At 57.5% G+C, this 23364-nt stretch overlaps 1 protein-coding gene across 3 annotated transcripts; it reads right to left on the reverse strand.

Annotated features, from left to right (window-relative positions):
* Positions 1-2557: 2557 nt before the first annotated feature.
* KCNH6 (potassium voltage-gated channel subfamily H member 6) lies at positions 2558-23142 on the reverse strand. Of its 3 annotated transcripts, none has more exons than XM_059998534.1 (14): positions 23067-23142; positions 22049-22279; positions 16797-16958; positions 16493-16698; positions 12900-13325; positions 11413-11567; positions 11168-11253; positions 10184-10383; positions 9745-9997; positions 6614-6807; positions 4975-5059; positions 4233-4401; positions 3115-3304; positions 2558-2794 (listed from the first exon to the last, which is right to left on the reverse strand). In XM_059998534.1, exons 1-14 carry the CDS (start codon positions 23140-23142, stop codon positions 2558-2560), a joined length of 2670 nt encoding a protein of 889 aa, XP_059854517.1. The 3 variants fall into 3 exon arrangements, with proteins under 3 accessions (XP_059854517.1, XP_059854515.1, XP_059854516.1); XM_059998532.1 differs by adding an exon at positions 4531-4625 and having other exon boundaries at positions 4962-5059; positions 11168-11567; XM_059998533.1 differs by having other exon boundaries at positions 11168-11567.
* Between the last annotated feature and the right edge of the window lie 222 nt (positions 23143-23364).

Here is a 23364-nt window from a genome sequence, read left to right on the forward strand (position 1 = left end):
CATCTTTTCCCCACCGAGGGTCCCAAGGCAAATGCTAATCTAGCCCTAAATACTATATCTGTGTCTTGAGTTTGAAATGGAGAAGGGTCCGAACCTAGGTAACATCTCTTTATAATTTAAATGGTTTCCAATAATTTGCTTTCAACAAAACTAAAGGAGGATTGAATTGTTAGATATCATTAAATATAGTTTTTAATGATAAATGTGATTGTTAACACAGCTCAGAAAGAATTCAAAGAATTGAGTGACACTGTTATATATAACAAACCCCTTATAGTACTATCTACTTATGTGAACAAGTTTTCTCTGTGCTTCTGTTTTACTCTAATAAAAAATTAATATTCATCCACACACATGAACTAATTGAGAGGAAAATTCCCTCTTGTAAGTGATGTATATCCAATACAATTTTAGTTTCTATAAAAATTTAAAGAGATATTTATGTTGTTTTGAAAAACCTAGTACTAATAAGTGTAACCCTTAAAGCCTTAGTAAGGTTACAATTACTTAAAAAATTTTTTTTATTATTTTTTATAAATTTATTTATTTCTTTTTGGCTGTGTTTGGTCTTCATTGCTGCGTGTGGGCTTTCTCTATTTGCAGCGAGCGTGTTTTCCAAACAGATATGATGAGGTTATTAATAATAGACTTTCAAGCATGGAAATAAATTACATGTCAGATAAACTGTGGATGGAATAGAGTGGAATTATGAGCAGAGAAAAAGGAACTATGTTAAAGAAGAGCTTGCTCTCCTGTTTTTAAATGAATGATATTGGCTTCTGAATCACTGCTATTTGGATTGAAATAGATTGATATGAATGCAACAGTTTATAAAGTGTCAATATTTACAACACACTGGAAATTATGTCCTCTGCAACTATTTATTTATTTTAAAAATTTATTCATTCATTTTTTTGGCTGCGTTGGGTCTCTCTAGTTGTGGCGAGTGGGGGGCTACTCTTCGTTGCAGTGTGTGGGCTTCTCGTTGCAGTGGCTTCTCTTGTTGCAGAGCACGGACTCTAGGCGCATGGGCTCAGTAGTTGTGGCGTGCAGGCTCTAGAGCGCAGGCTCAGTAATTGTGACGCACGTGCTTAGTTGCTCCGTGGCATGTGGGATCTTCCTAGACCAGGGCTTGAACCCATGTCCCCTGCATTGGCAGGCAGAGTCTTAACCACTGCACCACCAGGGAAGTCCTGTCCTCTTCAACTATTTAAACTTATCAGGAAATACTTCAGATGTCAACTAAAAATGTGTGAGGGGAAAATAGATTTTCAAAATTCTTTTAGGGAGTACCGCAAAAGGACAGGACCACTGACTTTTCTGGACAACAGCCAATTTCAGTGGAGTAGTTGACTGCACATGTTCTCAAACCAGACCATCTGTGTTGAAATTATGTCCTCCTTTTGATATGTTTTTGGGAAATATTTTTTTTAAATCAAAGTATAGTTTACACATAGAAGTGCACATGTTTTTACAACCTGAAACACATTGATGCAATCAGCACTTAGATCAGGAAATAGAAGAGTACCAGCACCCCAGAAGTTTCCCTCCTGCTTGGGTAAATTTCTTAGTGTCTCTCTGCTTCTGATCCCTCATCTTTAAAATGGGGATAATAATACTGACCCCATATAGTTGTTGTAAAGAGTTGATGAACTAGTATCTGCAGGGCAGTCAGCACGGTGTCCCCCAACACAGGGTGAGTGCTATGGAAGCGCTGGCTGTTGTCATGATTCCCTATGGCCACCACGCCAGCGCCTCTCTGCTTCCCTTCACCCCAGCCTGGCTAAAAGCCCCCTGTTCCGGGGACTCCTGAACATGGTGGATCCACCTTCAGGTCCCCAACACACAGCTCCTTGGGAGAAGGACTTGGAGAAGATCACAGCTGTCAGTTACAGCACAATCAAGGACCTGATGACCCTACGTAAGTTACACACCCAGCCCAACATGAAGTGTGCAGACTTTATTAGCTCTGAGACACTCACTCCATTGTCCCCTAGGGTCCCAAAGGTCCTCACAGAACCATCAGGGGCAGAGTGGCTGGGGGCTGGAGTTCTGTCCCTGATGTGTCCACTACAGAGGACACTTTCATCTCCAGCTGGTTCACAAGCTCTCGGCGGGAGGTCTTGACCAACCTTGGGGGCTGGCTGGGTGGTGGGGGAGAGTTCTGAGCTGGGAGGTGATCGTACTTGGCACAGAGCAAGGCTCTCACACAGTAGATCAGGAAGGTCTCTGTTCTTCACTGAGCCCTCTGTCCCATAAGCTACCTCTACACCTGAGGCTCACCCCCCCTCCACCAGGCCTGCTGTCTAAATAGAGACCTGCGGGAGGTTGGGAGAAGTCCTGAGCCTCTTGGCCCAAGCCATCTTGGGTCACCTGGATTGGCAGTTTGTAGCTACTCTAGGTAAATGGTTTTCAGTTTACAGGCTGTCTGCCTCCCCCAAATCCTTAACTGTCGCCTCACCCGCCTTCAGTTCCTTCCTGGTGTCTATTATCTTGGGGTACAGTGGCTCTAGCTCCTCACAAATCCAGGATCTGAGCCATGTCTCCGGAACTCCAGCTATTTGGGGACAGAGCTGAGGTGTTCAGGGAGCGAGGGAAAGTGAGGACCACAGACAAGTCCCTGTACCTCCAGGGGATGCAGAGGCGAGGCCAAGGGTGACGGGAGCCCCTCAGGCTGCTTCTGTTCTGAGGACGGTGTTGTAGTTTTGTCCATTTCTGTGGCTGGGGCCAGCATCCTGGAGGAGGAGTTCCCGAGCTTCGGCCTCCATTCGTCCAGGTCACCATAACTGGGGGCCTGGGAGGGGCAAGAAAGAGGGAGGCATGCAGTACGGGGAGCCTCCCCAGGCCACCCCGGCTTCAGCGATGGGAAGTGGCAGGAGCTGTGTCCTGCTGCCCTTGCCCCAGATGTGGCGTCCCTGGTCACAATCTGGGCTCTGTCACCGCCTGTCCAGGCTGCCTGTCATGACTCAGACCATAAAGGAGGACAGCAAAAGTCATAGCTGCTCTCGGACCACAAAGGCCGTGGGCTGGATGCCCACTGAGACCAAGTTAAGGGTGGGGGAAGACATGCAGCTGCCTCCAGGCAAGCCCCTGGGGATCTCCTCAGCTGCTTACCTGTGCAGGGGGCAGATCGCCCTGGGGTAGTAGTCTAGTTCCTGGACTCTGAGTTGCTGAGGTTGAAGGAGACAAGGCCAGGTCATTGGAGGCAGGGGCTCCCAGAATGTAGCCAGTGTGGTCCTGGGGCGGGGGCTGCTGAAGGAGCTGCAGGATGCGGCTGAGGTCTGAGGACATGCGTGATTCCAGCCTGTCAGGCAGAAACCCACAGTCGGAGTCAGGGTCAGGGCTGGGGCTGGCAAAAGCAGTTTAGGTCCTGAGGGCAGCTCTCGATTTTGCAGCCTGCATGCTGTCCCTGCTATTTCCCTGCTGTAATCCACAGCCCCTGCCCAAATTCCCCTTAGCACACCCCTGACTCTGATAATAACAGTGATCAGGCACGGTGCATACATCATTTAGTCCTCATAATGAAGTTTTTTTTGGCGGGGGGTGGGTAACCAAATTACTTTATTTGACGGAATGGTACTATGGAAAGAACTTAAGTAGATGTTTTGGTGCACCTTAGGAAAGGTGAAGGTAACCCAAACATGCATGCACTGCCTTGGTGACCAGGGACGTCATCCCCGTGGCTACAAGAAGCCAGCCTAAGGCTTAGCTCTCCTTAACACTGTTTCCCAGAGGGTGCCTGTCAACGAGACACTCTGGCCTCATAATGAAGCTTGACGTGGGTATTCTGGTTATCCCCATTTCACAAAAGGGAAAACTGAGGCTCAGAGTGGTTAAGTAACTTGTCCACAGTATTGCTGGTAAGTTGCAGAGCCAGAATTGGAACCCAGGACTATAGTGCCCCCAAGCCCTCACTCTGCCACCACAGCCGTACCATCCACAGGCCACACCCCCTTTCCAAGGGCCTGTGGAATTTGTTTCTGCATGAGGTTATGCCCATCTCCCCAGAAGTCCTCCTTGGCATGCTCCAGGGTTTGCTGGGACAAGCCATCCAAGGAATTGCACTTAGCGACAGGGATGGGGAGGTCTGCAGCTAAATGGGGCTGGCCATTCTCAAACCCATGGGGCACCCAGCGATGTCCCTGAGGCACCAGGAGGGGGCACCCGTGCCTAGCCTGCCACTGGGCCTGCCCTCTGTGGCTGCCCCCACCCGTGGCCCACAGGTCACTCACCTGTTCATCTGGGCCTGGAGCTGCTCTAGCCTGGAGCCTAGCTCCCGAGGCCAGCAGTCTGGGTCTCCCTGAGGGTTTGGGGGGCTCTGACTTGGCCTGGGGGGCACTTGCTGCAGCAACTCAGGCCAGCGGCCAGATGAATCTGAGATGCTCAGGGAAGGGGCTGCACCTGCACGGGGCAAGGGAAACTTGAGCTTCGGTTCATCCGGTTCCATAGGCCTGACCTTCTTGAGCAGAGCCCGGGCCCCTCCCCCTACCTGCCATGGGAGCACAGGGTGGGAGGAGTGGATCTCCTTACCTGGGCGCCCTGAAGTACGAGGTCCTACCCCCATAGAGGTCTGGCTTCTGGGACCCAGAAGGCTGTAGCCCTGGGAGGGGGCCTGGGGCCCCAGCCTGGCGGGGGTGGGTGGCTGGCTGGCTGGGAACGTCCAGCCCTGGCCTCACTGTCCAGGGAGCTGCCGCCCAGCAGGGCCCTTGGTGCCTTGATGTGGAGCCCCAGGGGCTGGCCAGTATCTACCCCTGAGGGCAGCCCTCACTCAGGCTCTGAGGACACAGGGGGAGGAAGGGTACAAGGGCCTCCGACACTGAGCCTAGGGAGGGAGCCCCTCTCCACTCACTGAGGGGACTGGGGAGGCCTCTCCCAGGGGAGGCAGATTGGGGAGGACCTGAGAAGGGGCAGGAGGCTGGGCAGGGGCTTCGGGCTGGGGAGGGGCAGACACTGGTGGGGGCTGGCTTTGCTCACCTGACTGGTTGTCACTGAGGAAGAAGCCTTGGTGGTCCTGGCTGCCTGGGGCCTGTTGGGGTGATGACTGGAGACCCTCGCCTGCCTTGTGGAGAACGAGAGCATCAAGTAACAGGGACCAAAGCCAGGACAGGGCCTCTTTGCCCTCCCCTCCCCCTCCCCCCGTGGCCCTGTGGCCACTAGGTGAGAAAGTGGTGACAGGTGGCTGGGCTCCCTGACTGTGCTCCCGGCAGCTCCTCTCCTGTGTGTGTGGGTGGGAGATGAACAGGGGCTTGGAGACGTGCAGACCCCCCCAGAGTCCTGCGAGAGGCCGCCTTGAGCAGCAAGGTTGGGGTCGTGGGAGACAGGGGGGCTGTTCTCCTCCCTTTTTCCCCAAGGCCCTGGTGTCCCCGCCTTCAGCGTGGGCCAATGGGGCGATTTCCTCTGAGGAGACGGGGTCTGGAAGTCCCAGTCCATTCAGGGGGTGCCCTCAGCAGTGCCCCTGGCAGCCCACCTTCCTGGCACCATGAGATTTGAGGGTATCCAGGGGCTGCAGATATCCCAGGCCATGGGGATCGCATCCCTCTTGCCCTGGAGTCCAGCCACTGAGCACTTGGGCCACCTGATGGCTCCTGGCTGCTGGACCTCCCCCAAGGCAGGGTCTTTGCAAGATGTCCCCTAGGTGGGAAGGGGGCAGACCGGGGAAGGAGAGGACAGCAGAGGGCAGAGGGTGCGGAGGGCTGTCCAGAGCATGTAAACCTGCCTCAGCACCACCTCCAGAAGCTGGGTGTGGGGCTGGGCCAGCAGGACCCCTCCTCCTGACACCGGGGATGGGGGGCTCAGCATCGGGGCCTCAGCTGCTGCTGCCCCTGCCGGGTGTGCCTGCCCCCGCCTTCCCACTAGCTGGTTCCAGACCTGCTCCTCCATACAGACCCTTCCGGGCACTTCCACTCCATACTGGCTGCCCCACGCCTTGGAAACCCTGAGCTCCACAAATATTTGGTCTCCCTGCACACCCTTGAGACTTCCTTGGTTATTTAACTATGCAGCTCTTTCTTTTTCCTGAGTTATTATAATCTCCTCTGCTGAGTGATAAACTTGAGAGGAGAGACTGCTCTATTACTGTTTATACCCCTGGGACCTGGCACCGTGAGTTCTTGGATGGCAGACACCGCTGCCCCCGCCTCGCACCCGCCCCTTGCAGCTTGGTAGGATGTGGTGGGAAAAGCCCGGGCTATGGAGATGCACAAACTTGAGTCCCATTTTGGCTGCGCCATTGACTATACGGCTTACTGTATGGCTGTGTGGCTTTGGTCATTTGTCCGCTATGACCCTTAGTTTCCTCATCCGGAAAATGGGGATAATAACACCACCACACTTGCGAGAAGACTAAATGAGATCATGTAAAAGGAGCCCAGCGCTTACCACATAGTTGGTGCTCGATAATTGGTAGCTACCTTCATATTTAGCATTATGTTGGCCATGGTAGGCACAGAAGAAATTATGGTAAAGGATGCAGGAGGGGGTTGAAAGGAAGGCAAGTGGCCGGATGGGTCCCTTTAGGCCAGGCAGGCCAAGCTCTCAGCCGGCTGACTGGCCATTGCCCATTACCAGCTGGCCGAGGGCCACCCCCCACCCAGCCTATCCAGCCCGGACTCACATCCCGCAGGTTGAAGGTGACTTCCAGCTTACTCCAGAAGCTGTCTGCGAAGGCGGGGTACATGTCCAGCACCTCCAGCAGGTCTGCCCGCTGGATCTTGTGCAGGTCACAGTAGGTCAGGGCCCGTACATCTGCACTGGACTTGCCCGGCCGGGCATGGAGGCTAACGGGCTCCCCAAAGATGTCATTCTTTCCTGCCAGCCAGAGGGGCGGGGTCTTTCTAGGGCCTGGCTCCAAGCTCTCTTCTGAGGAGCCTCCCTGAGGACCTCTTAACCATGACCTCACCCCACTTCAGGGATCCTTCTGGGCTGGGGCCTGGGAACAAGGTTGGATGTGCTGGCTGAGGGGTGCTGCAGAGACCCCTCCTACCCCAGCATGTGGGGCCCCTTGCTATCTCCAGGCCCCTTGGGACCATCCTCTATTAGACTCCCCCCTCCTGTTTCCCACTTTCTTTGGAACTGCCCCTACCACCCCCATCCAGGGGACAGTGGGCAGTAGGGACCCTAGAGGCTCCCTGCTTAATCTCTTCTTCTCCGGGCTGCCGCGGTGCTGCAGAGTGGATGGGACCCAGCGTCAGGAGTACCCAGCTCCCCAGGGGAGGGCCTGAGGCTTCCCTCTCTTCGTGTTCCCGCTCCCTTTGTGGGGCCAAGTGACCAGCATGGCCCCAGCAGAGGAAGCCTGGGAAAGTCACTTCCTCTCTCTGGACCCCAGTGTCCTCATCTCTAAAATGGGTATAACCATATCTGCCTTGTCAACCCCCATGGGCTGCCCAGAGAAGCAGATGTGATGCTTGAGGAAGTGGCTTGAATAGCAAGACGCACCAGACAGGTGGATGCAAGGCCCGGGGAGGGACAGATGTCACAGGGTGGACACGGGCTGGATACAGGGGCACGTGGTGAGGGTATTGGGCCCTCCTGGCGCCAGATACTGTGCTAGCCACAGCATGTCAACATGAATAAGATGCTGTCCCATGCACAAGGAGCCCCCCAAATCCCAGAGAGACAGATTACAGAATGATCTCTAGAGCCTTAGAACAGGGAAGAGCCAAGAGCAATGGGGCTATGGGGGAGGGAGAAGCTCGTTCCACCAGGAGTGGTTGGGAGCAGGGAAGAGGGGGGCTTACAGAGCAAGTGAAGTGGGGGGGGCTGTGTTGTGAGACTCTAGGAGGACTGGAAAAAGGCAATGGGGTGGAGGAAGCAGCATGTGGTCCGTGTGGCACAGTCAGGGCTGGGGGCAGAAAGCCCAGGGTCAGGGTGCCAGGGACCATGATTACTTGGATGGCCACTCCCCACAGCAAAGTCCAGCCCCCCAGCCTGGCCGTACCACACAAGAGGTGCTAATTGCTTGCACAATGATGGACAGAGGCCAAGACATGTGCCCCAAGAGAACCGGATAAAAGGTCATTTATAGAGGAAGGGACCGAGACTTGGAGAAGGAAGGGACCCTCCAGGGTCACATATGAAACCCAAGAAGCTGGAAATCTGGGCAACATTATAAAGTGATGGTTTTCCAGTAGATGAAGGATTATGACCTAATGTCCATTTCCACTCAGGACAAAAATGAGAGGAGTTCATGTCTCTAAATAAAACTTAAATTGGACTGGCTTCTTAATTATTAATAATAATTATTGTCTCTCCCACATGGACGGTACTTCTAAGCTTGGCTGAGACTGAGTGAAGGGCTCATAGAGGAGCCCGTGCTTGAGCTCAGCGTTGAAGGATGACTGGGGTCCGCCAGGCAGGGGTGCAAGATAGGTGCTCTGAGCAGAGTGGCAGCACGTGCAAAGGCACAGAGGTGTGACAGATGGGCAGGTTTACAGAACTAACTAGTTTGTATGGCTGGAATGTGAACTACTGGGGGGAGGCTGGCAGGACTTTGGCCAGAATGGGGAGGGCTGTGCATGCCATGCACAGGGGTTTACATTTGTTCCATGGGTCATGGGACCCATGGAAGGATTTTGAGCAGAAGAGGAGTATGCCAGATGTGAATTTCAGGTCACCGGCAGAAGGTGGAAGATGGAGTATGGCAGGAGACCAGACTCAGGGCCATGGGAAAGGAGCTCCTGACACCTGCCCAGGAAGGTCACAATGAGGGGTGGACCCAGGCAGGGACAAGTAGACAGGTATGGGACAGAGCGAGATTAATGAGGGGAACAGACAGGGCTCCGTGGCTGCCTGGATGGTGGCGGTGGGGCAGAAAGGAGGAGGGTGCTTCTTTGGTTGACTCCCAGGTCTCTGGCCCAGGCAACGGAAGGTTCACAGTGATGGGGATGCCGAGGGAGCTGCCTTTGAGGGCAGATGATTTCAGACTGAGATATGCTGTGTGGTCTGCCTATGGAATATAAGAGTGGCCATGCCCAAGAACACATGGGGTAGTCCAGTCTAAGGAGAGACTGGGGTCGGGACACAGTTCTGGGGGTCCTTGTGGCATAGGTGAGGCTGAGATCACAGGAGCAAGGAGCTGGCCCAGGTGAGGATGTAATGGGAGAAGAGAGTGAGCAGCACACTTGGTGAACACCAGCCGAGGGCAGGCCAGAGGGAGAGGACTGGGTGGAGGGGCTGGAGTAGAGCCCGGCCATGGCGAGCAGGGGAGGGTGAGTGACAGCCTGGGCAGGGACTTGGGGTGGGCTGAAGTCAGCGGGAAGGCAAGGAAGATGAGCTCTCAGACAGCTGCGGTGACCTGCCCAACGTAAGTGGCAGGGGCTGTGTGTGCACCAAATCTGTCCCCTGTCCAATGCTCGCATCCTTCCTCTGAAGTGTCCAGCTGTCCCTGCAGCTGCACCGAGACTGGGGACCCCCCTCCATCCGAGGCAAACCCTCGTCCTCTCACCCTGAGCTTCCCAAGGGTGGGAGAAGGTCAGAAGCTGCCTGGACTTCCGAGTCAGCCCCGTAGCCCTGGAATCCCTGCTTGTCCACCCACCAGACATCTCTGAGCATCAACTTCCCTATCAGGAAAATGGGGCCTGTGGCAGAGGTTAGTTTTAAGGCTTGAGTGAGCTGGGTGTAAAGCTCCCTCGTGGCACACGCTCTGCACATGGCAGGTCAGCAGAAGGGGCCACCGTCATCATTGGGAATGGCCTGGTCCAGGCAGGGCACCCCACACGCCGGCCTAGCCCTCCCCGCCAGACGCACCGAGGATGGCCACCACTACGTCGTCGCGCAGGATCTCGATGGAGCCGCGGGAAATGAAGTAGAGCGTGGAGAGCACGTCGCCGAGGTGCACCAGAGTGTCCCCGGGCGGCGCGTGCGTCGTCTTGAACTTGACGGCGAGCGCGCGCAGGCAGCCCTTGCTGGCGCCGTGGAAGGCCGGGCAGTGCTGCAGCAGCGCGCGGTGCAGGTGCAGGCAGATGTCGGCCTGCAGGCACTCGGGGAAGCCCTTCAGCACCTGCGAGAAGGGCGGTCGCGTCCAGCGGGGCGCGGCCGGGGTGGGGGTGGGGCTGGGGGAACGGGTGGGGAGGGCTCTGGGGACGCCCTGCGCCCGCGGGACTTTGGCCTCCCTCGGGGAGTTAGCCAGAGCTGGGACTTGGGCTAGGTCGCCCGCCCCGCCCCAGGCAGAGCGGCGGGGGCTCACCGCGTTCATGTCGATGCCGTTGGTGTAGGACCAGGCGTGCTGGAAGTACTCCTCAAGGCGCTGCCGCAGCGGGTTGGGGATCTGGTGGAAGCGGATGAACTCCTTGACTCGCAGCATCTGCGTGTGGTAGCGCGCCGTGCCCGAGTACAGGCGCTGGATGATGGCCGACACGTTGCCGAAGATGCTGGCATACATGAGGGCTGGGGCGGGGAGCGGGGGATATGGGCCGGGGACAGGGTGCGGGGTGAGCTCCTGAGCATCCCCACCAGGCCACAACACCTCGGGGCCTGCTCCAGGACCCCCTCCCTCTCCCTGGGATCCCCCAGTCAGGGACCCCTCTGTCCAGGGCAAAGTCACAAGTGCCCAGGACGGCGCCAGGGCACATGGGGGACAAAGACCCCTGGGCTTCCTGCCCTCCTCCCTCTGCCCTCCCTCCGCCCTCCCTCCTGGCAGCTTCCTGGGCCCAGAGGCCAAACTCCTGAGAAGATGAAACCAGGGCAATGAATTTTTTTTTTTTTGGGGGGGCAATGAATTTTTTAAATTCAGATATGTTTTCTCTTTCAAGTTGTAAAAATATAATAAAGGGAAAACTCTTGGTCTCTTGTTTTCACCCATTTTCCCCTTGTTTTTGTTTTTCTGGGCTTTAACATCTCTAAATACTTCATGGGCGTGGACCTATGCTAAGAAGGGCCCTGGACTTAGTTTAATGCTCTGCTGTCACCGTCTTGAAATTCTTAATAATTTTGTTTTAACAGAAGGCTCCATGTTTTCATTCTGCACCGGGCCCTGAAAATGATGTAGCTTGTCCTGATCCCTGGTATATAGCGAGGGCTACATGGGTGTTAAATTCTGTGTATGGTTGGTGTACACATATGCAAAAGTTCATTGTGCTGCCAACTTAGGATCTGCCTATCATACACCCTCTGTTATATCTCATTACAAAACTGAAACTGGGATTCTATGAGTAAGGCCCGGGACACTCACAGCCGATGAGCATGACGCAGATGGAGAAGACCTTTTCAGAGTTGGTGTTGGGTGAGACGTTGCCGAAGCCCACGCTGGTGAGGCTGCTGAAGGTGAAGTACAGGGCCGTGACATACTTGTCCTGCACCGAGGGGCCTGAGGCTGGGTCGCTGCCATTGTAGCGCTTGCCGAGCTGCGCTCCCAGGCTGTCCAGCCAGCCAATCTTGGGTTCCAGGTAGGGCCGCTCCACGTTGCCGATGGCGTACCAGATGCAGGCCAGCCAGTGTGCAATGAGTGCAAAGGTGCACATGAGCAGGAAGAGCACTGCTGCCCCGTACTCAGAGTAGCGGTCCAGCTTGCGAGCCACACGCACCAGCCGTAGCAGCCGAGCCGTCTTCAGCAGCCCGATCAGGGTTGTGGTCTGGAGGGGTAGGGAGGGGGCGGGGACACGGAGTTGGGGGTCAGCCCTTGAAAGGCTGTGCTTAAGACCACGTTTATTCACTTGCGAATGTGGTCACATAGTCATTCAACAAACACTTATGGAGAGCCTGCTTTGGGCCAGGCTCTTGGCAGTGGGGCACAGTGCAGGGCCTTAGGAGCTCTCAGTGTAGAGTTCAAAATAGCCATATGTTTGCTCGCACAAAAGTCTACAGGGAGCACAGAGGAAGGGGAGGTCAAGTCTGCAGCGGCAGGGCAGGGAAGGCTTCCTAGAGGAGGTGGCACAGGAGCTGAGTCTTGAGAGAGGAGGCTGGGTCTCCAGGCAGACAGGAGGGAGAGGTAAAGGGCACTCCAGGCACAGGGAGCAGCATGAGCAAAGGCATGGAGGTGTGAGAGGGCACAGTCCACGTGGAAAACCAAGGGTGATGCTGCAGCTGGGAGCACAGAGTAGAAGATGGTGGAGGAGTGAGGAGTGAGCCTGGAAGGTGGGCAGGGGCTGCTGCTGCCTGCGGAAGGTGGCCGCAGGGCCCACAAAGAGCTTGGCTTTTATTCCAAGCCACTGGGGAGCCACTGAAAGTTCTGAAGACTGGGTCAGATAAGGGACAGGGTCAGACAAGTGATCTGAAACTTGCTCTGGCCTCTGCGTGCAGGGGCTGAGGCTGGCAGGTGTGGGGCTGGGGCAGAGGTGGGTAAGAAGGCCACTTAGTGTGCAGGCAGGGGCAGTGTGGGTGGAAAGTGGGAGGGCGGACTTGGGGATAGATTTGCTGGGAGTGGGTGGTCATGGGAGCAGGTAGTCACGATGGACACCCCGTGCTGGACGGGCTGGGTGACTGGGTGACTGCAAGAGGCAGAGCCGATTTCAGCGGAAAGCTGATCCCGAGAAGGTGGGTCAAAAGGACATAGTGGGACTGCAAGCTACGAGAAGAGCATGAAAATGCCCTCACATCAGCTATGAGAAGCAGGGTGGGCATAGTGGAGGGGCTGGGGCTTAGGAGGGGGTCAGGCTGCATGGAGGGACAGCCTGTGGATTCCTTTGCTAACGCCAGGGTAAGAGTGGTTTAGAAGTCAGCACGAGGGGCTGGGGCACAGGAGTGCCCATCCCAGAAGGGGCAGGATTCTGGAGCACAGGGAGGGCACCCAGGCCTGGGGTGCTCAGCTGCTCCTTCTCCAGGGCTGGGAGATGACAGATGTCTGAGGCCCCCGCTTTCCACCACCACTTGCTTTGGCAAAGGTGCCCAACGCCAGATACTCTCTGCACCCACGGCTGGGGCACAGGGGATGGCCACAGCGGCCGGCCTGAACGGGGTTTGCTCACCTCATCAGAGCCAGTACGGAAGATGAGCAGGTCGAAGGGGATGGCGGCCACCATGTCGATGAGGAACCAGCCCTTGAAGTAGTGGACAGCAATGCGGCGGGGGTGGCTGACCACCTCGTCGTTGGCGTTGACGTAGGTGGTGCGGAAGTTGATGACGATGTCCACGACGAACATGATGTCCACGATGAGGTCCACCGTGGTGAGCGGGCTGCAGGTGTAGCCACAGTCCGCGCGCTGAGGCTTGTCCTGGTCGCCGAGCAGGAAGGCGGCCGAGTAGGGCGTGAAGATGGCCGTGTAGATGACCAGCAGCAGGATAAGCCAGTCCCACACGGCCTTGAAGGGGCTGTAGTGCAGGAGGGTCCCGCGGTGGATGCGCGGTGCCTGCAGCTGGTACTCCGGCAGCACGTCCGCACCCAGGGACAGCACCTGGGGGTGGGGACCGTGGGGCAGTCAGCAGGGTGGCCGCCGCTGGTGAGACGGGTCTGGGAGGGGTGCAGATGCAGGGCTGAGGCCTAGGAAGGGAGATGTGGGAGAGGGTGGGCGATCCGGGCTGTGCCGGGGAGAGGGGACGACACAAAGATGGGGTGTGCATGTATAACAGGGCAAGTTCTTAAGGGGACAAGTGTGCAGGAAGTGCAGAGAGGAGGGGGGTTCCATATGAGGGGTGCAGCTCTGTCCCACAGTGACCCCAGGTTTGAAGCTCACAAACTCCCTCCCAAACAGGCCAGCCTGGAACGGGTGGAGACAGGGCTGGGGGAGGGGAGAGGAGAGGGCCAGGCTCAGGCAGATTGAGAGGGTGGTGGGGCGGGGGGCGGGGCATCAGTCCTCTCTGGTGGGTTTGGGAAGTTTCCAGTGGTCAGGTTCCCGATGGGAACAAGTCACCCCCAAAATACCCTCTGCATTCCTGAGGGCCCTGTGGAGCCTGGACCTGTGAGGGCCCTGCCTGGGGCCAACCCTCAGAGCCTCCGTGGAAAGAACCAAATTTGGGGGTGAGTAGCTAATCTGAGCCCTCGACAGGTGCTGTGTGCCGGAAGCCTTGACTCCTTCACACGTCCGAGGGGGTTTTGATCATTACGTTCAGCTGAACGCCCTTCTGCTCTGACCCTCTGACCCCCGCCTCCAATCCTACGGCCAACACAGGATCATCAGGGCCCAGTCCAACATACCCAGGCTCTGCCCAGCTGCCGAACACAACAAACAGCTGGGGCAGCAGGAAGGCATGCATGCGTTTTGAAGCCAGACCTCCCAGGTTGATCCCAGGTCGGACATTGCTGTGTGTCTGTCTTGGGGCAAGTTTTTTAACCTCTGTGAGCCTCTGTTCCCTCACTGGCAGAAGGAGATGACAAAGGACAACAAACTCCATGGGGCTGTTGTGAGTAAATGAGCTGGTACGTCTAAACGGCACATGTCGCTCTACACGATAATTCCTCCTCCCCACTCAACCCATGTCAGACGCTGCCCCGACAAGGATGGGGCCTGAGGGGTGTCTCACGGACCACGCCCCACCCCCTGCCCAGCACTACCAGATAGGGCCCTGCCGGTGGTCCTGGTTTAAGAAAATCTACCATGTAAGGTTCTGACCTTGCAAACCAGGTCCATTAGCAGATGGGATCACAGTAAGGAAGATCCACCCAAGGGCTGGTTCCAACCAGACGGTCCCCCATCTGCCATCCAAGGCCCTGGGAGGGGCCACAGTGTCCCCACCCTGTGGTGACCTCCAGCTCAGCCTTGGCCTCGGCTCCTGTTTTGCCTCCCCAGGATGTTTCCTCTAACCCTGCACAGACTCAAACCATCTTTTCCAATGTTCTCCCTGCTCCTTGTAAACACCCTGACCACACAGCTGTCCCCCACTGACTTAGAGCTGTAGATCCCTTGTGCCGCACGTCTGCCTCATATGCCCCGCACTTGGTCCACACAGGGGCTCAACTAAAAGGGGCCAAACGAGCACTGAAAGCCTGGCTGTCATGGCCACCTCCGCCCCTGGCTGCTCAAGACCAGCCAGGATGAAACTGCAGAGCACGGGGAGTGGGAGGGAGGCAGTCAGACTTTGGGGGGATGGGGTCCGAGGAAGTGTACATCCTCAGGACTTCCAGACAGGGGTGCCATCTCCCCCACCACAGACCTCCATAGTCTCCCATCGCCTCTGAGGCCAGCACGAGGCCCTTCTCAGTGGGCTCTCAGGACGTAGGAACTTAGGTGTGGGATCACAGCCCTCTAGGCCCTTTGAGTTCGGGTTGAGGCTGGTGTGACTTCCGTGCTCTGGGCCATGCCAGCCTGAGCTCTGTCAGGCTCCTCCCCACCTTAGGGCCCACAGGCAGTGGGTTAGTAAAGCCAAGAGGGGCTGGGGCAGGGGGAAGGGCAGCAGGACAGGTTGGGTGCGGGCAGGGACCACGAGCCCCAGCCAGCTCTGTCGGGCTTCACGGGCAACTTTCCAGTCCAACAGCCCCCATGGCCCCTACCACCAACCTGAGGGCCCCGGGGTGTGCAGCTAGGTGGGCTTCCCAGGTCATTGGGCCACATTGCCTGACCTCCAAGCGCCCAGCCCTCAACCTGGGTCCTTTCCCAGGGTTCCTGTGCTTGGTGAGGGGCTGGGTCACAAGGAGTTTCTACTCCATCTGCTCCGGCACAGACAGTGCTTCAGGTGAAAAGGGGTAGGGAGGCAAAAGAGCTGCTCCCATCCGCTTATGAAGCAAAGTCCCAGGGGAAGCTGGAGTAGGCGCCTACCTCGCCCTGCAGCCCCTTGCCCATCTCTGGCCTAGGCAGCCCTCAGTGCTTTGTGGGGCCAGCACACTCAATGTCAGATGAGTCCTCAGAGACGGTGCGGTCCAACTCATTCCTCCGGATGGGAGCCCCGGGGCCCAGTAAGGGCATAAGGCCTCTTGCCCAAGGTCACAGAGTGGGCTGGTGGCAGGGAACCTGAACCTTGGGCACGGCCCTCTGCATTTCCCCCTGGATGGTCAGCTGGGGACTGGGGCATCAGGCCCCAGGAGGAGGGACACAGGGGTCAGCTGGAACAGAGGACCCAGGGGGGTTCGCCTTGGCCTGGCCAAGGTGGGGTGGTGGGGAGGGAGGCATTTCGGGCCTGATCCCCAGGGACCTGAAGATGCCAGGGCCACCTCTCCTCTGCCTGGATTGCAGAAGGATCCTGCCATGGGGGGGCTGGCTGTCGCCTCAAAGGCAAGGGGCAGAGGCAGGGCTGGGGCTTCCCCATCCACTTCAGTATGGCCCTGACACCTCTTCTCTCTGCTTCTCTGGGACTGGCAGAGCCTTGGGTGGGCCTCCATGGTGACCTGCGGGTTCCCCCCTCCCAGCTCCTCCAGGCCTAGGATGTGGCACTAGTCACAGGCTCTGCTGACCCCATCCTCCCCTGGTTCTGGGAGCTGAGCATCAGGGTGGTGGCCTTGGGGTTGGTCTTTAGGTCTAAAGAATCAGACTCCAGCAGGACAAGGGGCCTGGAGCTCAGACCAGACAGTAGGGGGCTGGGCAGGCCGGCTCCCTCTGCTAGCCCAGCCCCGGAGGAGTCCAGTCCATGGCCTGAGGAGGGACCCTCAAGGCCCAGCAGAGCCCCGTCCACCCTGCCCTGCAGGCCGCACCTGGGTGACCTTCTCGGTGACGTTCTGGGTCCGCTCTACCACCTTGTGGGGTGCGATGATCTCAATCTCCGTGGTGGAGCCCGAGCGGTGCTTCTCCAGGTTGAATTCCACGAAGTTGAGTGTGAACTGCGGGATCTGGCTGATGGTCCTGTACTTGACCCTGCCCTGGCCAGGTCCCTGTGCACCCGGCCTGCCATGAGAGCCCTCTGAAACCAGGGCTGGGGTCAGAGCAGCCAGGGCTGGGGGACCCACTGCTCTACCTGGTGCTCCCCGCCCCTCCCCGGCCACCTGCTCCCCGCCTCACCGGAGCCCAGGAAGCTCTGGGACAGCAGGCGCTGGGACAGGCTGCGGCTCCCTCGCTTGGCCAGGAGCTGGGCCAGGTCCTCAAAGTTGAGGATGAACATAATGACGGCCCCATCCTCATTCTTCACGGGCACCACATCCACGAGGCAGCGGAAGCTGGAGGCTGCAAACACCGTGGGGAGGGGGTGTCACTGGAGGGGTCCTCTCCTGCAGGAACCTGGCCTGGGGAAGCTAGGGAGTGATCTGGGTTAAGGTCAAGTTAAGAGCAGCCGTGGGGGGTGAGGAGGCCTGCAGAGTCACCAGAGCTATTGGGCAGAGGGTTGGTGACACTGCCCAGCAGGTGCCCCACCCACAGGGCAGAGGTGGAGAGAGCAGCTAAGCTTCTCATTAGAAAATAATGTAGCATCGGGCCCAAGTCCACACTCAGCCCTCAGCTCAGGGCTTAACCTTGAGGTTCGCTTCTGCTGTAATTAAAGCCGAGCAGATGGGGGTGGATTAAGTGGGGAGGTGAGGTCGGGTGTTCTACCCCCATGTAGCTCTGGCTGGCCCTGGGTTCAGCTCCCATATTCCCGTCTCACAAAGATGTCCTGCTCCCCTGATGCTGGAAGGAACTCACTGTTGAGAACATACTGAGTGCTGGGCACTGATCCAGTTGGCACATGAGGCCGCAAGCTCCGTGGTGGCACCCAGTGGATCCCTGGAGGGCCCACACGGACCCCTGTTCCGCTGAGCCTGGGGTTCTGAGAAACTGACTTGCTGGGGCTGGCTGGGGCCCTGGAGCAGGGACCCCTGGGCTCTCAGTACATAACAGTTTGGAGAGGGGAGGGGACTTGTCTGGAGCGAGGACACTGGAATGAAGGCCAGGCTACTGCTCCAGGCCTGGAAGGGGCCCATGGTCTCAAGGCAGAGGTGCTGGTGCTGGGACTGGGGGTGGAGGCGGGGCAGGCAGGGCAGTGGCCTGGGGTCTGGAGAGGGAGAGGGAGATAGATGGCAGGGTGGGGGCAGGATGGGCCCTCCAGCCACTCTCCCTGCTCTCTCAGGAAGCCCAGACCCAGCCATTGACCCCACTCTTCCTCTTTCTCTGCTCCAGGGTCTCACTCCCCCTCCCATAGGTGAGTGGAACAAAACAAGCTAAAACTTCCCTGTACCCCAGAGTCCAGTCTGTGGGCTGGCTGGATGCCCCGTGAGCCCCCCTCCATGGTACCCGGTCATCCCATGTCCCTCAGTTCAAAGTGTTGGTGGGTGTCAGGCCCAAGGGTCAGGATGGATGCTAAGGGCAGGGGCCTCAGGTAAAATGACTATCAGAAGGCAGGTTTGTGTCTGTCTCATTTGCCAGCTGCCAGGACCTGTTCCAGGTGCTGTTAACTGAGTGAATGGAAGAATGTGTGTAAATGTGAGTGGGTGGGAGGCTAGCTCACAGGATTATTACTACTTTGGGTTTCACCAGAATCACGCTTCCCCCAGCTGCCCTCTGGTGTGCTTCCTCTCACCATTACTGCTGGGGGGCAGCCAAGCTTCCCCCATCCTCCCTCCCACGTTCCTCCCTGGGAGCAGGAATCTCCAGGATCAGATTCCCGGACTCCCAGGCACCAGGCGTCAGGCAGCCATCTGCCAGCTGCTGCATTGGGCCCCACGGGAGACATCCACCCCGAGGAGAGGCTACCCGCTCGCCTCTGTGACCCACTCCTGGGCTCGCAGTGCTGTAGGCCTGCCTCCCAGGCCAGAGCCTGGTGCTCTTGTCAGCCCGGGGCATGGCGAGGCTTGGGTACTGGGACCCACCCAGGAAGCCTCCTTGGCCAGTGACCTGAGACACCGCTCCCAAGGCCAGACTATCTCCTCACTCTCTCTGGCACTGCAGAAATCTGGCCTGGGAGCAGGCGGGGAGAGGGCAGACCTGGGCAGAGGGCAGGGCCTCCAGGTTCTATGCTGCTAGGGGTTGCCAAGGCCCAGTCTGTACCCACTGATGCTATCTTTGGAAAACTGAGGCTGGGAATGGACCGAAGACCAGCCCATCAGAGCAGTGAGGGCTGGAAGGGGGCCGTGCGTGACACCCTATGCCTGACCTTCACGCTTGCTGCCTGTGGGGTGGTGGAGACAGGAGGCTATCAGGATTTGGACGAGTTCAGAGCATTCTTTTCCTGATCCCTAAGCTGTCCTTGCTCATGAGCACCTGTGTCCGGGTGACCGGAAGGGGGTGAGCGTGGTCACCCTAGGTTGTGCCCAGGAGTGGCAGTGTTTCTGTGCCCTTGCCCGCTCCCTGGACGGGGGGCCACAGGCTGTGCTCATTCTCCCTTCCAGGGGCTCCTCCCGGTCACCTCTCTGACCAAGGGCAGCAGGCGCATCTGCCCCCTGGGACACCTCACTGCTCTCCGCTCTGCTCTGTGTCTTGGATGTGTCCCTTCCTTCAATTTCTTATAGTCCCCGCCCCTCCCCTATGAGCCTCCCTGTTGTCTATTGCCCCCATCTCTTTACACACCCCCGTCCAGCATGTGGTGAGCCCTCAGGGAGGAGCTGGTGCCACAAAAGCTGCCACTGAGAGGGCGGCTCCACACCGCCTCCCGACTTGGTCTTTCTGACATTCATGGGTGAGTGTAAAGAAAACACTGGGACCTCAGACCTCAGCCCTTGCCCTACCCTCCTGATCTGGAGCTGAGGACTAGAGGATCCCCAGGCTTGTGGATTAAGGGACTCTCTGGTTTGGGGTCATCAGAGAAGAGGATCTGGCCAAGGCAGGCAGGGATGGGCCCCTCTGACAGGCCCCCAGTAGGGGCGTGGGCCGGGGGGGAGATCTGAGTGCCCTCCATCCCTCCCTGCAGACTTTCGTTCGTTCTAGTCTTACGGCCATCCCCATGCCTTCCAGCTGTTAGGTTCTTACTTGTCCCAGTGAAGGCAGATGGCGGCAGAGCCAGTTTCTCAGGGGTCTCTGAGCCCTGTCTCATGGGGTAATTTTTGTCACATGCCCTGGCCTCTTTGAGCCCAACTTTACACAGCTGCACAATGTGGAGATATGTGGACACAGACCTTCTACTTTGACTTGGAGAACTGTCAGTGGATTACCCCTTTAGAGGAAAAGAGGATTATAAATCAGCTAGAATTCTGTCCAGGACCCCTTCCCTTCTCACCTCCCTGGAGTCAGAGGGGGGAAAGAGGGGGGGAGAAGAGGTATCGTGAGGAGGGAAGAAATCATCATTAGGATGCCCTCCAGCAGGACTATAAAATGCATGTGACTATGATAAAAAACAATCATGCAGTCAGAGTGGACCATAAGGTGAACATAAGTTATCTGAGCATCACATCCTTCCCTTAGGGGAATGCAAGCCAGGAGGTTCCCCTTTCTGGGTTTCAGGCCAATTTGGGGCAGGTCCAGGTGGTCAAAGTCTTGGACTATAGGACAGGGAAGGGCTTAGGATGGGGGTGGGAGTAGACTGGGATTTATGGGGCACCAGGCATGTGGGTAATTTTTCATTTTCACCCAGGGACAACCTCCAAGACTAGGTCTCTAGGGCCCCTTCTGATTGCTAGAGGACCCCAGCAGGGTTCTGAAGACCGGAGTCCTGATCTGAGGGTCAAGGCTTGGCCTTGACCTCTACCCCCTGCCCAGGCACATGCAGCGTGCTGAGGAGACCCTAAGAGCTCTGATTTGACATCACTAGGAGTCTGTGGTCAGTCCTCACCCCTCTGGGGCCCAGGTAGAGCTCTGGGGTCAAGGGGAGGGACAGAGAAGGACTTGTTGTCCGCTATCATTTCCTGCTGTCCCACCCTGTTCCCCTGGGACCCTTCTCACTCCTTTGACTGTCACCTCCTCTCTGCAGTGGTGTGAGGAGGTGAGGTCACAGCTTTTAAAAATATTCTGACTTCATTAACCCTGTGAGCGCTGCCAAGCTAAGCCAGGTTCTTCCTAGTCCCGTAATCACTACCCCATTCACATGGGTGGCAGCAGCAGGGGACAGCCAGAGGTACAGCCAGGACCTGACCAGGAAGCACCCGGAAGCCCTTAAACACACACACATGCTCAGGTTCACACTTACACTCATGCTCCACACACACACACACGAGGCCCCTGCTACCCGGCTGTCAGCACCCCTCAGCCCCAGTGCCTGCCCTTTACCTGCACTCCAGTGGTCCTCATTCCTTCTTCCCCAGGGAAGGCCCTCTTCTGAGGCTTCCTTCCCCCAGAGTCCTGCCTCCAAACACAGAGGCTGTTGGGTTCCTTTCTCCCCTCTTGGGATTATTCAGACCAGATATCTCTGAGGGAAGAATCCAGAGATTTGGGGTCCAGTCCCAGTTTGGACCCAAGCAGTAGAATCTTGGCCAAGTCCCTTCTTTTTCTTGGGCCTTGGTTTCTTCATCCATGAAAGGAAGGGATTTATCTAAGCCAGTGGCTCCTAAACTTGGCAAAACACCCAAACTGCCAGGGAGATTTTTACAAATACACCTGCTTTGTCCTCCCTCCACAGCTCTGAGTCAGCCTCTCTCTAGGGAAGGTGTGTTTTGGAAAACAAGCTCCAGGTAATTCTGATTCAGAACCAGGCTGGTGGGACCATTGATCCAGGTGATTTCAAAGGGACTTTCAGGATCCTAATTCCCACTCCTCTCTTCCCTCCCCTCACGGATCCAGTGAAGCACTGGGGGGAGGGTCTTAAAGGGCTTCATGATTTTTCATCCTCAGCCCCTGACCTATGCTTTTGTTCTGTTTGCAGTAAGCTTGGGCTGGCAATAACATCCCAAACAGGATGAGCCTCCAGGTCATGGCAAACTCCAGACCCTATCTCCCCAGGGAGCTAGGGCTTGGTGAGCCAGACCCAGCACTCTTTTCAAGCCAGCTGCCCCTTGCCTTGCCTCGCCACAGAGGCCTTGAGGGGGTGACTCCTCCCCTAATCCCCAGAGCAGATGGAGATGAGTAAAGGTTAATTTCCATCCCAGCTGCCTGACAGCTGGGGCTGACAGTGACAGAGTGGACAGCCAGGAGACCAGGGACATGGGGGAGGGATGGTGGTGTGGGAGGCCCTGCATGGGGCCAGGACCAGTTGGTGGCTCAGTCTGGTCCCTGGCCTCTGAAAGGGACCTCAGAAGGCATTTCATCCAGTGTCCATCACTTCACCCTACAGATGAGGAAACAGAGGCCCAGAGAAGAGACAAGATTTATCCAGACCCTTTGGTCCTCTGGGTCAGTGCCCTTCCCATGGTCACTCTGCCTGGACAAGAGAGGGGCCAAGCCTGCCTTGCAGAACCTGTGGCCTGAGGGCACCTCACCATCCTTGCGGTAGTAGAGGATGTCCACCTTGCACTCCTCGGCCCCCAGCAGGGCCTGCGCCAGGCGGGACATGGCACTGCGTGGGGTGTTGGGGCCTGTGAGGAAGTCGCAGGTGCACGGTCTCTGCATCACTTCCACTCGGGAGTAGCCGAAGAGTTCACAGAAGCCATCGTTGCAGTAAATGATGGCGCAGTTCTCCATCTGAGCATTGGCGATCAGGAACTTACGACCTGGGGTGGGAGGTGGGAAGCCCATGGCAACCAGGATCAAGCAGCAGAGAGGGAAAGATCATAGGGACTCTTGGGAGCAGTCAGGGGGGATCTGGATGGGGGAGCAGAGCGGTGATCAGAATGGGGGAGGGGGGAGGTCAGGTCTGGGGAGGGTGGGAAGACCAAGGAGGCCAGAGCCATGGGGGAAGGTCAGGGGACTCCTGGGAGTAATGAGGGGGTGGTCAGGAGGGGGAAGCAGGAGAGTGATTAGAGGAGTGAGGGAAGGGGAGTCAGGGCTGGGGATTGTGGGAAGACCAGGGCAGGAATGAATGGGGTCGTGAAGAGGGAGGGAGGCCCAAGGCTTCCTGGAGGCAGGGAAAGGGGTGTGACCAGACCGGGGCCAGGCCTGGGTGAGCTCCTGGAAAGACCAGAGTGGCTAGGGTTAGGAGGTGAAAAGGAGGGTGAAAAGGAAACCTCTGAAGGAATTTGGGGGGGTGGGGGCGGTTCAAGAGGGAATTGGTACAGTGATAGAAGGGGAGGTCAGGGCTTGGAAGGGGAAAAAAACAGCTCAGGGGTGGAGGGGAGCACTGCGCTCTGCCCACCGTGCTGTAGAAGAGAGGGCAGCATTGGAGGTAAGCGGGGGCTCCCTGGGGGAGAAGGTGTTTCGGGGACACTAAAGAGAAGGGTTTTGCCTTCAGCCTCAGGTACCCCCCCACCCTGCTCTATCTGAAGTTAGTAAAGGGTTCCGGCCACTCCGGCCACCGAACCAGGGCTCCAGATCGTGCCCCCACCCGACGCACACACTCACTCTGGCCCTCGAACTTGCGGATGATGGTGTCCAGGTAAGTGTTTTGGGGCGCGACGTGGCCCCTGCGGACCGGCATCTTTCGGCTGCGGCCTCTGCCTGGAGCCACCAGCGCCCCGGCTCCCTGCGTCTCCGTCTGCCCTCTGGCTCCGCAGCGTCCGGCTCCGGGCGGGCGCCGCCCCCGGGGAGGGCCGCGGGGCTTCGTGCCCCGCCCGCCCGCCTGCGTCTACCCTCTGCTGCTCTCCCCGGCCCTCCCCGGCCGGCCGCTGGCCGCGCCTCCTCCCCTCCGCGGCCGCCCGGG

This window comes from Delphinus delphis, chromosome 19 (genome assembly GCF_949987515.2).
Source record: "Delphinus delphis chromosome 19, mDelDel1.2, whole genome shotgun sequence".
Classification (NCBI taxonomy): Eukaryota; Metazoa; Chordata; class Mammalia; order Artiodactyla; family Delphinidae; genus Delphinus; species Delphinus delphis.